The following is a 17,079-nucleotide window of genomic DNA, read 5'->3' on the forward strand; positions in this document are numbered from 1 at the left end:
CTGTTTAAATGAAACATTCATGGTCTTATGCATCCACTTGTGACAATTATTTAGAGTTGTATTAAATATTAAACAGTAATTAAAACTTCCTCAGGTATCCTGTGTGGCTTGGCCTTTATCTTCCTGTGACTTAGACATCAAAAATGTTCATATTTGGGGCTGGGAAGGTGGCTCGGTGGTAGAGTGCTTGCCTGGCATGCCTGAGGCCCTGGGTTTGATTCCTCAGCACCACATAAGCAGAAAAAAATGGAAGTGGCACTGTGGCTCAAGTGGTAGAGCACTAGCCTTGAGCTGAAGAGCTGAGGGACAGCACCCAGGCCCAGAGTTCAGGCCCATGAACGGACCCAAAAAAAAAAAAAAAAAAGTTCATATTTGCTCCAGAGCTGTGTATTTTATACAGGCTTCTTCTTTACTTGTCTATGCATGCAAGTTGCAGAAATCTTGTTTACATGATTGCCCTTTGAAACTGATGTTACAAAAGATTTCTAGGGGGCGGGAGGGGGTGGGGGGCAGGGGGGAAAGGGTACTGGTTTTCCAGATGTGAAGTGATTTTTTTAAACTAGGCTGAAGAAGAAAAAAAGGAAAGATAAATCTCGCAAACTCAGCAGTAACATTGAAGCATATGTGACAAATCTCTTCATCGTACATTCTAATTGAAGGTATCATTGATATTCATTTCATAAAACAGAGCATTATGCTATGTGCAGTTTAGGTTTGAACTTCATTGCCAGTCCTAGGGTTTGAACTAGGACCTGGGTTGAGCCTTTTTTGCTCAAGACTAGTTAGTGCTCTACCACTTGAGCCAGAACTTTATATTCTGGCTGTTGGGTAGTTAGTTGGAAGTAAGAGTCTCATGGACTTTTCTTTCCTGGCTGCCTTTAAACTAAGAACCTAAGATCTCAGCCTCCTGAGTAGGTAGGATTACAAGCCTGAGTCACTAGGGCTCAACTTGTACCATTGTTTGTTTGGGTTGGTTGGTTGTTTGGTTTTAAAGCATATTAATGTCTACTAACATTGGAAATTAGCATGTGGCCCTTTATGAATCTGTAGCTGGTCAGTAAGAAGAAGAACGCGATGTCCTAGTACCTGAAAGAAACTGACACTGGCTTTAAAAACAATTACAGAAAGTCCAGAAAAAGAATAATTCCTATGCAGAAAATCAAACTTGACCTCATGGAATTTCTTAGACATCCAAACACAGATATGGGTTTGCAGACCAATAAACATAATCCCATCACAGTGGACGTGGGCACAAGAAAGGACGAAGGAGAAGAGAAGATCAAAGAAGTGCAAGAACCACAAAGAAAGAGAGGCATAGTTAAGAAGGGATGACATTGTTGAAAAGAAATGTACTCTTTATCTGACTTATGTAAGTGTAATAAATAATTTTTTGGTTTTTGATTTTTTTTGGTTGGTTGTGGGGCCTGAACTCTGGGCCTGGGCGCTGTCCCTCAGCTCTTCAGCTCAAGGCTAGCGCTCTACCACTTGAGCCACAGTGCCACTTGTGGCTTTTTCTGCTTATGTGGTACTGAGGAATCAAACCAGGGCCTCATGCATGCAAGGCAAGCGCCTACTGAGTGGCTCCACTGAGCCACCTTCCCAGCCCCAGTAAATTGTCTTTAAAGCAAGGAAGTAAGGCCGTTGAAATCAGTGGCTAGAGAAGCAAATAGGGAAAGCAGAAAAGGCAGAAACCTAAGGAAGGAAAGGGAGGAAGAGAGTTGAGTACTTGAGGAAAAACTGGGGGTGTCATAAAATCAATGGGGAGGGAACCAAAAAAACCAACATGTTCACTTGTAGTATAAGCACTTAACACTAAGCAGAGCTTATTTTATTAGAATAGTCAATGCTATGTAAATAGACTTCTCCAAGTGGCAGATACCACCTATGAGGCAAAATATAATTGATTAGTAGAGTTTAACTGGATGGTGATAAGATGTCTTCATGATGGATAATCTAGTGGGTACCTGGATTCACTTTGGCCTCCAGAGGTCTTTGTCTGGTGTAAGAAAGCTTGTTTTGAGCTGCCAGGTATCAGGTGGAGGGATATATTACCACTGAGACCTTAACTCGATGATGTCCCTTCATGACCTACAAATGTCCTGGGGAATCAGTTAGACCTAGCTACACAGGTAGGAGGAGACCAGAGATGTAAATTGAGTTGCCCCTGTCCACTGAATGCTTCCGTCTGTGTTAAGTAATTTTAGAGTATCAGGTTTTCAGGTTGGAGAGAATCTTGAGAGTTCATTATGTTCATTTGGGGAACGGAGTGGGAAGAATTGTGCCCACTTGTCAACAAAAAAAAAGATGAGGATCTCTCCTTTAAGCTGGAACATGGGAGGTTTTAAAATGTGCAAAACGTTCTGTGGAAATGGAATTTTATTATTCTTGGAAAGTTAGCTCTATGTAAAAATAACTTTTTTTCTGGAAATACTTGATTTAAAAAAAAAAAAAGATTTGTCCCATGAAGATCAATTTTGTGGAGCACATGTGACCTGCTTCTGTCCTGCAGGTATAAAGTACGAATCCAAGCCTGTGCCAGCCTAGGATGTGCATCAAGTGACTGGACATCCACCCAGACCCTAGAGACCGCACCCCTAATGCAACCTGCCCCACATCTGGAGGTGCCCAGGGATGGAGAAAGATTCCAACCCACTGTTTCCTTATGGTGGACAGAACCCCTCCAGCCAAACGGAAAAGTCGTATACTTCCAGTTGTATAGAAGACAAAAGGCAACTCAGCCTGAAAATTCCAGCCCCGTGTTAATCTACAATGGAAGCTCAAGTTCATTTACAGATTCTGAACTTTTGCCTTTCACCGAGTATGAGTACCAGGTAAGAAATATGCATTGCCAATCGTTCAAGTGGAAATTGTGTGCATCTACCAGTGCCTCTCTGGGAAAAATTGATTGCAGTTCAAAAAGCTACTCAATAAAACATGGTTATAATATCCTTTAAAACTTCTACTAAACAGGAGCCAGACATGGGTGACTCATGACTGTAATCCTAGATACTCAGGAGACTGGGATGTAAGGATCCTAAGGAAAGTCTGTGAGACTCTTATCTCCAATTAACCTCAAAAACATGAACATGGAAGTATGGCTCAAGTGGGAGAGCACCAGTCTTGAGCAAGAAAAGCTCAATGACAATGCCCATATCATTTTTTTTTGTCAGTCATGGGGTTTGAACTCTTGGCCTGAGTGCTGTCCCTCAGCTCTTCAGCTCAAAGTGAGCACTCTACCACTTGAGCTACAGTACCACTTCTGGTTTTCTGATGGTTTATTGAAGATAAGTGTTTCACAGACTTTCCTGCCCAGGCTGGCCTTGAACTGCAATCCTCAGATCTCAGCCTCCTGAGTAGCTAGGATTACAGGAGTGAGCCACTGGCACCCGGCTAGAAAAAAACAATTTTAAGCAGCAAAAGAAGGATGGAAAGCTATGTCAGTTTGCCTTCTTCATTTTCTTGGCTCTTGATGCATTTGTTTTTCTATGCCAGAGAAAATATTTGCGTTTCTCATTCTCAACGTGGTTTCTACCACTACAATGAAAATGTTGCCTAAATACTCCTTGTTAAAAGATCTCTTTGAAAATAATTCATTAAGTGTAACAAATCAAAGTAAAATCATAATGGTAAATATTTCTAGTCACTGTGCTGGAGAAAGACATGGAGTGTTCAGAGAAGTCTAAAGGGAAACCTCCTTCACATGGAGATGAAATGTTTTGTATCAGGATGGTATGAAAAAGAAGACTCTATATCCCTACAAAGCCAAGAATTGTCAAGGCCCTGGTGACTCACACCTGTAATCCTAGCTACTCAGGAGGCTGAGAACTAAGTTCAAAGTCAGCCTGGGCAGAAAAGTCCATGAAAAACTCTTAAATTAACCAGCAAAAAGCTGGAAGTAGAAGTGTAATTTAAGTTATACAGTGCCAGCCTTGAGCACAAAGCCAAGTGAAAGCTCAAGGCCCTGAATTCAAGCCACTGTACCAGCGTGCGCGCACACACACACACACACACACACACACACACACACACACACACACACACACACACACACACACACACACACACACACACACACACACACACCAAGAATTAAGAACAATAGCCTGAAAACTTTTTTTTTTTTTTTTTTTTTTTTTTTTTGGGGTCCGGTCGTGGGGCCTGAACTCTGGGCCTGGGCACTGTCCCTCAGCTCTTCAGCTCAAGGCTAGCACTCTACCACTTGAACCACAGCGCCACTTCCGGCTTTTTTTTTTATGTGGTGCTGAGGAATCGAACCCAGGGCCTCGAGCATGCAAGGCAAGTGCTCTACCACTGAGCCACCTTTCCAGCCCCGCCTGAAAACTTTTGAAATATGGAGAATTTCTATTAGGCTTTTCTTGATTTGCCATCAGAATCCATGTTCATTCCTCTTGAATTAACAACTTCCTTAAAATATTTATCATATCAAGAACTAGTAAAAAAAATTGCCAGTATATCCATGGAAGTTATTAGAGGCAACATATTATACATAGGAAAAGTATGTCTTATGCCAACAAGTAATGGTATCAAGTAGGCAATGAAGTTTGCTATCATCCAAAACATAAGGACGTTCCTGAGGGTTTGGAGAAATACACAGATATAAATCCACATTTCTTGTTTGCATTCTTGTTTCCAGATCTATAAATCTCTTAAACACATGAATGTGTTCTTGGTCAATCAGAACTCATTTGGCAGCAAAACCCAATCTAAACAGACTTGAGGCTATTTACAGTATTTAATTTATCCCTCTGACTCATGAATGTTTGCATACCTTCTTGCAGAAATAATGCACTTTATTGTAAGATAGTTAATGAGATTGTGCTGGAGCTATTACAAAATATTCAGTAGTTGCATTGTGTTACCTTTCTGAAACCTGAAAAACGAAATTATTCTAAAACATGTCAGGCTCCGAGGTTTAGGATAAGGACTGGGACATGTTAGGAATGAATACAATGTCTACTGATGCCACAGTTGGAAACAGTCTGGACCCAAGTGGCCATCCTTTTGTTCTTTTCTCATTATCTTCACTGAAAAGTGTCAAGTTATCAAAGACCTCTCAGTCCTCAGTTACCTAATCTCCCTTATGAATAACAATGCACCATTGCGAGAGAGTCCAAGGCCTGAAATCTTCAACTCAAATTAGACAAAACTAAACTATTCAAAAATGCTGAACGCCAAACCCATGACAACTTCTGCAGCCTTGTATCACATCGTTGGGTTGGACATTGGTCATAGGGCCCCTAGAAGTCTCATCTTGTGTTTTTCAAGACTGGTAAATTCCAAGCATGTGTCTTGTTTCCAGTAAAATTTCTCATCAGGAGCTAAGCATGATCAAGGGACTCACATTTCAGAAGGGAGACAGGTTAAGAGTCTCGGGCTGTGCTGTCGCTTTTGTAATTGTCACTGTCAGCTTTATGTCACAGGCCTTCCTCCACCCTCCTCTCACTCAAGTCACAGCATTTAATTTGGTTTTCATAATAAACCGACTTGAACTTTGCATTTATAGCTAATCCTATGTTGTTACAACGTAAGGATATAGAGAGCAGGGAAAATAAATTAAGCTTATCAGGCCGAGATCTTATGGAAACTGACATTTTTGAAAAGCAGAGATGAAATACTGAAATACCTGAATTAAATTACTGGATTTATATAAGTGTACAAAATGTTGAATCTATATGGACCCTGAGTAAGTTCTACAGCTGTCTCTGAGGGAAGTCATAGGCAGAAGGGACTTCTTTCTTTTTTTTTTTTAAACTAAAGAACGTTATGTCTTTGAAATGAATTTGCATTGCTCTCCAATCTACTTGTTCTAGCCGGTGGTGTTATCAGAAGGTGGTGGAAGCTAGCTGATGGGGCTTACTTGAAGGACACAGTTCACCTAGGTTGTGCTGATGGGTGCTTTCCTCTTACTCTCTTTGTTTCCTTGCCCCCAGGAAGTGAGCATCTTCCTTCTACCACCTATTTTCACCCCAGGCCCAAAGACAACAGGGCCAAATGCCCATATATTAAAACCTCTGAAACTGTGAGCCTAAATAAACCTCCCCCACCCCACCCACATATAAATGCACTGACGGGAGGGAAGAGGGACTCCAGCCATCTATTTTTCTTGACAAGCAGCCAAGGTGGTCCACAAACCATTTCTTTTGAAAAATACTGCCCCAAAGCAGCAGTATGCTAGTTAAGCTCAAGGTTTTTTTTTTTTCAAGTGGTGATTTCCTAAATCAGTGGTTCTCAACCTTGGCAGCACATTAGAGTCACCTAGGGAACGTTTACAACATTCTTGATGCCCATGACCACACTCTAGCTCCCTGCTGAAGTCCTGCTTCCCGGATGGAGCCTGCATCCCAGATGTTCAAAAGATTGCCCAGGTGATTCTAATAGGCAGCCAGGGCTGTGAATTGCTGCCACAAACAGTCATAAAACATCACCCGAGTAAATGAAGCCAGCTACCCATAAGCGCTAATCCCAATTAATGAGGATCCTATTTACCTTGGTCTATGTAAGAAGAGTCTTATGGTTTACTATGATACTAGAGCAGAATGTAGTATCTGGGAAGCTCTTGTATCTATCCATCAAATCAATTCATTTTCTCCTGGATTTGGTTTCATTCTTGTCATGGTTGTTTTATTTCATTTTGCCTCTAACTTAGGAGGCCGGGCCTTACTTAAACATTGTTTAAAATGAGATTCCTCAACATGGAGTTCTTTTAGCATTGTTTCTAGAACGCTAGAGTTCTGAAGGATAAGAATAAAACCAATAAGATCTGATGTATAAATCAAAACACATCATTTTGTATGTCACAAGTGTGGGTAGACGGCTTGGCAGAGCCTTGGAAAGCAGACACTCTTTGTGAGTTTTCAAACACAATTTAGTTTACCAAAATAGGATCTCTCGACAACTCTGTAAATGTGTTTTTGCACATAAATGAGATACTTCCCACTAGAGGAAATCCTCCCAATGTGAAGTTCTTTTCCCTCCATGAGGATCACAGCTTATTCAGCTGTCACAGAATATTTACAAACCCAATACTATGTTTTAACAGCGATGATTCATTTCTGTCTTGAGTCCTTTCAAAATTGGACTACACTAATACACTATATACATTATATATACACATATACATAATATGCATGTATGTATATGTGCATCTATATATTCAAATTCGTGGTTATTAAGCAAGGTAAGACGATGATCTTTCCACTGACTTCAAAAGAGACCTCTGTGAGCCCCACTCCTTAAGATGCTTCCATTTTGGGAGCTTGTTTTCATTTCTCTTTTGCTTATTTTGTTGTTGTGCATTGCATGGGATAGAGCCCAGGGCCTCGCTCTACCACTGAGCTCCATCCTTGCCTAGTGTTTAAGCTCTTCACCTCAGGGAGTGAGCACAGACTAATGAGTAGCTCTCCATAATTGTGCATTCATATTCATACTCCTGCTGAAGGCAGTGACTCATCGTGGAGTTGCAAAAGCCTTCCAGGGCTCCCCTTTTTCTCTGAATCATGCTGTCAGTGACTTAATTAGTTTTCCTGAAACTTCCCCATTTGGGCAGATTTTTTAAGTTTTTTGCAGTAAGCACCCACATACACTCCAGGGCTCTGCATGCTTCGGGTGTCTCCTGGCTGGGTAGCTGAGAAGCTGCAGGTCAGGGTCAGCCTCTGGCTCACTGGAATGAGGGGCCAGTGTTGTGCTGCCAGAGCCTACACAGCACAGCAATTGGCTGTTTCCTTAGAGACCAGCACTGTCCCCAAACAAGAGGATGGATGGGATGTTCTGTCAAGGAAACACAGAAAGGACTTCTTACTGTTCTTGTCAAACACACAGGAGGGTATTGTGGAAGATTATTCCTACCCTGTCACTCCAAAAGTCCACAAAAGGCCACCACATTGTAAATGATAAGTAGAAAAGGGAAGGTATAAGCCAGGCACTGGTGGCTCACACCTGTAATCCTAGCTACTCAGGAGGCTGAGATACGAGCATCGAGGTTCAAAGCCATCCCAGGCAGGTAGGTCCGTGAGACTTTTATCTCCAAGAAACCACTCAGAAAACCGGAAGTGGCACTGTGGATCAAGTGGTAGAGCACTAGCCTTGAGCTAAAGAGCTGAGCTACAGTGCCCAGGCCCAGAGTTCAAGCCCCACCACTGGCAAGGGAAAAGGAGAAAAGAAAAGAAAAGAAAAGGGAAGAAATGGGGACCTCAAACAGCAGCTTCTAATCTTTTCAGACATTTGAGCAAATGAATCTCTCCAGACCCTTCCTCATTGTCTTCTTTTGGGCTTGTTATAACCGAGTTTCAGACACTGGGTGGCTTAAACAGCAAATATTTCTCACAGTTATCCAAGGTCAAGTTGTGGGTAGGTCCTATGTGTGGTGAGAGAGCCACTTCTGGTTAGTGGTTAGCCATCTTATTCTCTCCACATGGCAGACCACAGAGGGAGAGGGACTGAAGAAAGAAGGGGAAAAGAGAGAGAGAGAGACAGAGACAGAGAGACAGACAGAGACAGAGACAGAGATAGAAAGAGACAGAGACAGAGTCAGACAGAGACAGAGACAGACAGAAACAGAGAGAGTTTCCCTTCGTCTCTTTTTCTTCTTCTAGGGACACTAATTCCAGAGCTCCACTCTATAGGAGCTAATTACCTACTACAGCTCTTGCCTGAAAATACCATTACACTGGGGACTGCATCAGTGGTTTTGTGGATTTGGGGTGCTCAGATACTCACTTCTGTAGAGAAGTTCCCTTCAATTCTAAGTTCTATGGGCCAAGGGAGGATAAGCTACATTCTGATCACTTTTAGTATATCAAATTTCATCTTCTCTTGTTTGGTCTTTGTACTCTTCAGCTTGTAGAACCTGGCAAAACAAATCCTACTTAACCAACTTGATTTTCTAATACTGTTAACTATAAGTTGTGTTAATGAGAGCACAGCCAGCTCCAGACAAGAAAGGGTTATGTAGGTGACTGACCCTGGTCAAAGTGAACGTATGGAAATATCAGTGGAGGTATCACTCACTGAAACTTAACTTATTCATTTACTAATAATTTTTTTGTAGGTCATGGGGCTTGAATCAGGGCCTGGATGTGTCCCTGAGCTCTTTTGCTCAAGGCTAGCACTCTACCATTTTGAGCCACAGTGCCATTTCTGACTTTTTGGTGATTAATTGGAGATAGAAGTCTCATGGCCACTGGCTCCCAGCTATGATTTAATTTTGATGCTTAATATATTATAAAACATACATGTATAGAAGTGGCACTGTGGCTCAAGTGGTAGAGCACTCTGCTTGAGCTAAAAGCTGAGGGACAGTGACCAGATCCAGAGTTTAAGCCCCACAACCAACAACAACAACAACAAAATACATATAAACAAATAATATATAACTTTTCAATTTACTTCACAAGTTCAATTTATGACCTTAAAATGTACAATATTAAGCTTTCATGATTATTTTTCACTGTCATAGAAGACTGTTAAGTCAAATTAAACAGAAAGGAACTTTCTGTTTGTTCATCTGAGAAGGGCACTGAGGAATTTCTTTTAAAACCAAGAAGTTTAAAAACAACAGGGCTTGGAAACATGGATAAGAGACTCCATGCTGGATTTATTCCTTCTTGTTTTCCTTTCCTCATCCTAGCTTGCCTCTGTCTGGCTTCATTCTGTACAGACTGACGAAGGCATTGAAGAAAATCCCTATTGGCACTCCCAGATCTGTGCCTTATTTTCTTGTTCTTAAACAACGTATGAGAATAGCCCTAAATGTAAAGGCTGGCCCTCCTGTTCTCCAATGGAAAAAAAACTGAGTTTAAAATCTCACACCTTTAATTTCACATACCCTGTCAGAGAAGTAGGAAACTTTAGACATCTAGCCAGATGTTCTGAATAACATCTCTTCCTCTACCCTATCCTCCACCTCCACCCCTTCTCGTTAAAATAAAGAAGTGCTTTCAAGAAGAAAAAGACCCACCACATTAAAGGGATTCCTTTGTCTTATCATTGAATCATTAATAAAATCTCAAAATGTAAAAGCAGCTAACCAAGCTGGGCATTGCCAGTGGTTCATGCTTATAATCCTAGCTACTCAGAAGGCTGAAGTCTGAGAACTGTCATTCAAAGCCAGCCCAGGGACTCTTATCTCCAGCTATAAGCAGCAAAAGGCCAGAATTAGAGATGTGGCTCGAGTGGTAGAGTGTCAGCTTTGAACAGAAGAGGACAAGGGAGCATGGAAGGCCCTGAGTTCAAGCTTTGGTATTCACACACACACACACACACACACACACACACACACACACACACACACACACACAAATAAATGAAAATATATATTCAAGTGCACAGTTGACTGTGAAAGTATAACACTCGTTCAAGTGGCAGTTTTCCCTTCTTTGTCTCTACCATCTCTCTTCCCAGGGAAAGAATTACTTTCCTAAATAGGCAGGACTAAAATTCCTCCCAACTTTTCTGCACCTGACTACTCGCTTCATGCTGCTTATTTTCTGTCGCCATCGCCCTAATCCATTCCTTTCCTAAGCATTTTCTCTGCCACACTTAAAGACCACTTATTGAGCATGCTTTCTGTTTGGTTTTGGACTTGCATTTAATTAGGTCTTAATCTCACTAACATATTTCTGACCAGCATGGAAGCTTTTGTTTGGTTAGTTTCTCCCCTAAGAACTAAGCTCCCTTCATTCCTACCTCCCAGAGCTCAGGGTTTTAAATGATTTATTGATATTGTCTGACTCGGGCAGTGCATGTATTGAAAACTTTAGCACTTGAAACTGAAGGCCATCAGGACGTATCCGTGAGTAGAAAACTCAGGTCGGCCACTGAGCTGGCCAAATCACTCCTCACCCTCCAGCATTTTGTTGCCAGAGAGATCATCTTGCCTCTCCTATGTGAAGGCATTCAGGATCACGTCCTGTTCTTGCGCTGTCTTTCCGGACATGCGCATAGGGCTCTATTCTTAATCTCCTGCTGTTGGCAGTCTTCCCTGCCTTTGAGGCTAAGGCAAACACAGAGCAGGAATCGGATCTCCCTCTTAGGCACATGCAAGTAGGATTTATATTTTAGTTTAGTCAGTCTTGATATTCCTGCCTCTGGGTTGGGTGTTTGCTAAGAAATAAATGTTCAACTCACCAGAATTTTCTTTTTCTCCCATTGAATGAAGATGTGTGACTCCATATAGCCCTCCTGGCTCATTACAATGCTCCACAATATGATTGGGAAAATCAGGGTTCCCCCATGTCTCCTTAAAGCTTAGGTCTTGGAAAATAAATTTGTTTCATCAGTCATGAGGCTTGAACTCAGGACCTGGGCACTGTCCTTGAGCTCTTTTGCTCAAGGCTAGTGCTCTACCACTTTGAAGCCACAGTTCCACTTCTGGTTTTTGAGGGGTTAATTGGAGACAAGAGTCTCATAGAGACTTTTCTGCCCAGGCTGTCTTCAAACTATGATCCTCAGATCTCAGCCTCCTGAGTAACTAGAATTACAGGCATGAGCCACAAGCACCCAGCTATAATTTATTTTTTTAAAAATTCAAAATCCTCCAGGAAAGGATAACATGTATTATAATTATTTTTCCTTATCATATGTCTTTGGCACTTAGTTACCTGTCACATGAAGGACCCAGTGTTCAGAGGATATACCTAATTGCTAGGATAGAAGCAGGAGGCTAAAATCTATTGATTCTACCCCTTCAGTACCTGAAGTTTAGTTGATAAGACTAAGAAACATGCCAGTGAATCAAATATCCATAACATGTAGCTCTGAACGTAGATTTAAAAAGTGACAGAAACAAGATAAGATAGAAATAAGATAAGAAAACATAATTTAGAAAAGCTGGGTAATGCCAAAAACAGACCCAGAGAAGAAAAGATCTCATTCTGTCTTCAGGGACAGCACTTAATTCCACATTAAACTCTCATGGCTATTCATATTCTACTCTTTGGATCATGCAGCTTGGACTACCTTGATATGAAAGAGATACTTGGCCCAAATCATACTACAAAAAAATTAGGAGATACTATTTTTCTATTTTTTTTTCTGTCTTACAGAAAAGAGAGAAGGAAAGGGGAAAAGGAAGAAGGGGGTAGAGAACTACCTTCTTCCAATTTCCTTTCTTATGACTAATTGTTACTCTGAGCCCACCTTGTTATGGGCACCTGTGTACCAATATCTGTACAAGAAATTCTCCCCATGTATAGCAGGATCTTTGAAGGAATTAGACAGCATACTCAAAAGAGGGTATCTGAAGAAATGTTAATTTAAAAAATAGAGAGAGGAAGTGGCGCTGTAGCTCAAGTGGTAGAGCACTCGCCTTGAGCTGAAGAGCTGAGGGACAGCGCCCAGGCCCAGAGTTCAAGCCCCACGACCGACCAAAAAAAAAAAAACAAAAAAAAAATAGAGAGATAAAAGCAGAATTTGGAAATTGAGTAAAGAATAGTTAAGTATTCAAGGACTAGGAATAGCCAAGACCTGTTTCCTTGCAGGTCTCTAATAGGATAAGGGCAGAACTTTGAGAAGGATGTAACCTTTGTCCAACTATGCTGCCAAAGAGAGGGAATGGGAAGAATACAGCCTCCAAACTCTTTCCTCCCTTGGAACAGGCCCAGCTGCAAAGAAGCCAGAGGAGAAAAGATCCCAGGTGAAGCAATCTACAGAATTCAGTCTCCCAGATCACAGAGCAGGGCAGAGAAGATCAGAGGATAATCTTGAGGAAAGCCAGTGTGTCCTTACAGCCAAAGATTGAGCTAGTTCTCATCCTGTACGTTACATTATTTTCTCCAATCAGATCCTTTCTAGACTACCACATCACGTGGCAGGCTTGCCGGGGTGACTTGCCCCTCTGGAATTAATGATAAAATACTGAGTAAATCTAAAGACTTAACTTGGATTTCATGTAAGCTCTTGAACCATATATTTCCATCAACTTCTAAGTAAACTAATACTTGGTCCCATGAAGAAATCAAATCTATGGGTAGAAAACCCCATTGATATATTTAAGTAAATCAGTTGCCTTCATCTGAAATCTTTAAGAAGATGGTTAGAACTTCTCCTTGTTTATTGATTTATCTGTTGATGGATCTGATCGTTACTAAGATGCCTATAAGCAGCTAGAAACTGTACAGTGATCTCTTTGATGTCTATAGGCATATTTGTAATGAAAACCAGAAATATTCTTTTCTCTGAGGAACCAATTGACTTGCACCAATGTTTTTCTTTCCTCAAGCTTGGGGATTTCTTTGAGGAATGTTAACTAATAATGATGCAGAATAGGAAAATCTCATCCGATGAACAAATTTTAACATAGGAACCATATTTCTGAAAAGCCATGATTTTAGTTCTAGTCTTCAAGTCTCTGGAGTGAAAGTACAAAAAGAGTTGTGGCTAGACTCAGGATGCTATAAAGTTCAAATCTCTTATTGATCCATAACAAGTAACTCTAACCCAGAAGTGCACTGTGGAATTGCTCCCTAGACCTAATGTCTTCTAAATTGTCACATCACTCTCTTCTTTCTTTGCCCATAAATAACAAGGGTTAATAATAAAATAAAGCCAGCTGCATTAGCCCTTTTGCATAGATTCTCCCTTTTACATAGAATTCTTTTCTTGCAGATCATCACATTGTGGCTTCCTGCCAATTGTGTCTTGGCTTGACTATCATCTCCTAGGAGAATACCCTGCACAAAGCCAATATCTCAACTTTATGGCCACAGATAGATGATTGATGGATAGATAGATAGATAGATAGATAGATAGATAGATAGATAGATAGATAGATAGATAGATAGATAGATAGATAGATAGATAGATAGATAGATAGATAGATAAACTATATTATTGTTTCTTTTCTAGCATATATAGCAAGTATATCTGTTTTCCTTTTTCTTTGTGTGTGTGGGTGTGGGTGTGTGTGTGTGCGCGTGCGCATGCAAGACTAGAACCAAGGGACTGTCCCTTAGATTTTTCACTCAAACTTTGCATTCTATTCCTTAAGCCACAGCTCTACTTCCAGGTTTCTGGTAGTTTAATTGGAGATCATAGTGTCATGGACTTTCCTGCCAATGCTAGCTTTGAATTATAATCCTCAGATTTTAGCTTCTTGAGTAACTAACAGGCATGAGCCACCCACACACAGCTTTGCCCTGAACCTTTCTTCACCTGAGTCCTAGATTTCATTTAAAATCATATTCTGTCTTGCCTGATCCAAAATGGTTTTTAGATGAAAGGAACTTAGAAAACAGGAACTATATCTGTAAAAGTGTGATTATAGCATATCCAATAAAGTACCATGCAGACAGAGATACTAAAAAAATGCCTATCTGATGACAAAAAAATCAGACAGGTAGACAGTAAAAAAGACAACTAACTGAACTTTTCAGCAAGTTAGTCTTTACAACTGGAGCTTACAGAACTATTTGTGAAATAAAACATTCTTGTAATAATGTAATTTCAGATGTATTGCCTTCTCTTTCTCACCACGAACCACTCTAACCACAATTCTGGCCAAGCCCATTTTGGCATATTGCTATTCAAACATATTCAAAACTCACTACGAGCTACCTTTTAAAAAGGCATTAGCGTAAATACCATGGGAAAATATCCTCCAAGGTTGCAGATGAATTGATATGATTTCCTTGATTGTATCTTTTTATTTATGAGGCATAATTTATGAGCACTCAAGAGCAAACTGCAATGAGTGATGACTGAACAGCAGCCAAAGTCATAAATCAGGAGCTGGGAGAGAAGTGGTGATTTTGATCGAATCTATTGAATTAGCTGTTGGCCTTAGCTGATACAGGTATTGGAAAGACCTTTTTAATATCTATTTGTCTCCCTCCAGGGAATGAGATAGCAATCACATTACACGGCCTTAGGAAACAAATAATTTAATTGTTTGCCTGTTAACAGGCAACCTGTTTACTCTCCTTATTAATTACTGGCATGGCTGTTCATGTTGGATTTTTATTTCTGATGTGAATCAATAACAGATCCACGATTCTCTGTTTTGTAAAAATGATGGGGTTGTCTCATTTGCTTCTTGTCTTCTGAATTGTTGGGATTTTTTTTTTCAATCAAAAGTTGCCCATAGTGCAGAATCCAATGTATATCCTACAAAGCTAAGAAGAGTGAGGGAAGGGATGGGAATGGGAGGAAGGGGTGATATTGATCTAGATATATTGTATTCATAAACTATCTTTTAACATGTAAACTCCTTTGTACAGCTACTTAAAGATAATATTAAAAAATAGTTATTCATATTCCATAAGGAACATACTATAGATTACCACTGAAATGGCAGGGGGTTCAAAATTCTTCCATCTCTTAACCCTTTAAGAGTCAATAGATATAATACAATTCTTCAAATAAGCCACTTGAAGAAAGAGCAAAATCTCAAATTGTACCAAGAACAAGGACAGTCAACATCACTTACCTTATGAGTCAAGAGATGAGAGGGCTTTCTGTAGTTTGTTATTCCTGTATTCCATTTTTATGTAGAAAAATAATAGCAAATGCAAGATGAAACAAACACCAGCTGGGTGCTTATAATGGGGAAAACATCACCAAATCTGCTCCCTGAGTTTTTACAAGACTTACAGAATTTTCTCAGCTTAATGTATTCAAATGTTTTTTTTTCTTTCATGCAATTGTTTCTAACACATTTATAAGATTATTTCTCTGTTGCTTTGTATGTCCCTCCCCCACGGTATAACCCCTACTTTCACTGTATTTGATGTTGTTATAATTTGTGGAGAGGAAGGGAAAAACAAATCATTTAAATAGGGATACAGGTGGACCCATTGCAACAATAAGATGTACAAGTTGTTATGTTGAAAACGAACTTTACATCTTTGGTGGGGGGGAGGAGGTTTGGGGAGGGCAGGGGAGGATGGGATGGGAAGGGGAAACAAAGGAGGAGACTACAATGCCTGATAAGAAATGTACTCATTATCTTGCCCATGTAATTGTAACTCCTCTGTACAGTATTTTCACAATAAAAAAAAAATCTCTGAACAACAACAAATAAAAAGGATGAAAGGGAGGAGGGGGCAGGATGGAGAGGGGAATAGTAAGAAAATACAGCCAAAATACTCAGTGTACATATAAGAACAGGAAAACTTGAAGGGATGGGTCTGGTTATGGTTGATGGGAAAGGGAGAAAGAAAGGGGGTGATATTGATCAAGATGCATTGTGCTCATAAATTCACACGCTGAATTGAAACCCTTTTGTACAGCTTCTTAAAGAGAATAATAAAATAAGAAAATGAAACTAAAACATAAAAGGATCATATAATAGTTTCAACTAAGGGATCTTCATTCTTATATGATAATTAAAAAACAAATCAAGGACACCTCCTTTGAATTTACATGAGCAATATTCTTTATCACTAAGATTATTCTTGAAAAATATCAGTCCTTAGAAAGAAAGTGATTTCAGGAAGAAGGTTATTTTCAGCATTAAAGGGAACATTCCTTTAGAGTCAAGGGTAAAATCCTCACTGAAGAATCAACCTCTGGTGTAAGGACCCAGAAGACACCACACTGACAGAAATTTGTATACCTTACTCCTTCCATTCTCTACTGAATGGTAGGCTCTTCTCTTTCACCTCATCTATACAAGTTATTACAGTTGTGCTCACAAATCCTCACTTTCCTCCTAGTAGAAAATGCAAAGGAGAAATGTTGGGCTGAAAGGATCTTGGAGCACTTTACATAATATCCTTCTGGGAAGCAAGAAGGGGAAAAAATGACACCCAGAAATGTTCCACAAATACCCAGGTCTCCAGAAGTGAAAACAAAGAGTCAGGCGATGATTCTGCAAAGTTAGTGAACTCTGGTTCGTTCTGTAACTGTGATGAAGATAGTGATTACCTTTATGATGATTGCTGAAGCTGTAAGGCACTAAAGATACATTCGTATAACATTTATTTCAATGACTGAAGGTGCTGAAGATAACACACAGTACAACTGTAAACAGATAGAACATGAAAAGAAATTGAACATTGATAATGGAGTAAAAAAACAGATGGTTGGATGATTGAGTTGCTATTTAGGTATAGTTGTAAGGTT

The 17,079-nt window shown here is 40.1% G+C and overlaps 1 protein-coding gene across 1 annotated transcript in view; it reads left to right on the forward strand.

The window, feature by feature from the left end:
* The window catches only part of Ush2a (usherin), a 640,266-nt gene that overhangs the window by 596,369 nt on the left and 26,818 nt on the right, over nt 1-17,079 (forward strand). Inside the window, exon 63 of the mRNA XM_070041435.1 lies at nt 2,510-2,831. Within this exon, the coding sequence (XP_069897536.1) occupies nt 2,510-2,831 (322 nt within the window). The remainder of the gene's footprint in view (nt 1-2,509; nt 2,832-17,079) is intronic.

The sequence above is a fragment of the Dipodomys merriami genome, unplaced genomic scaffold (assembly GCF_024711535.1).
Source record: "Dipodomys merriami isolate MVZ:Mamm:240054 unplaced genomic scaffold, mDipMer1.0.p SCAF_31, whole genome shotgun sequence".
Classification (NCBI taxonomy): domain Eukaryota; kingdom Metazoa; phylum Chordata; class Mammalia; order Rodentia; family Heteromyidae; genus Dipodomys; species Dipodomys merriami.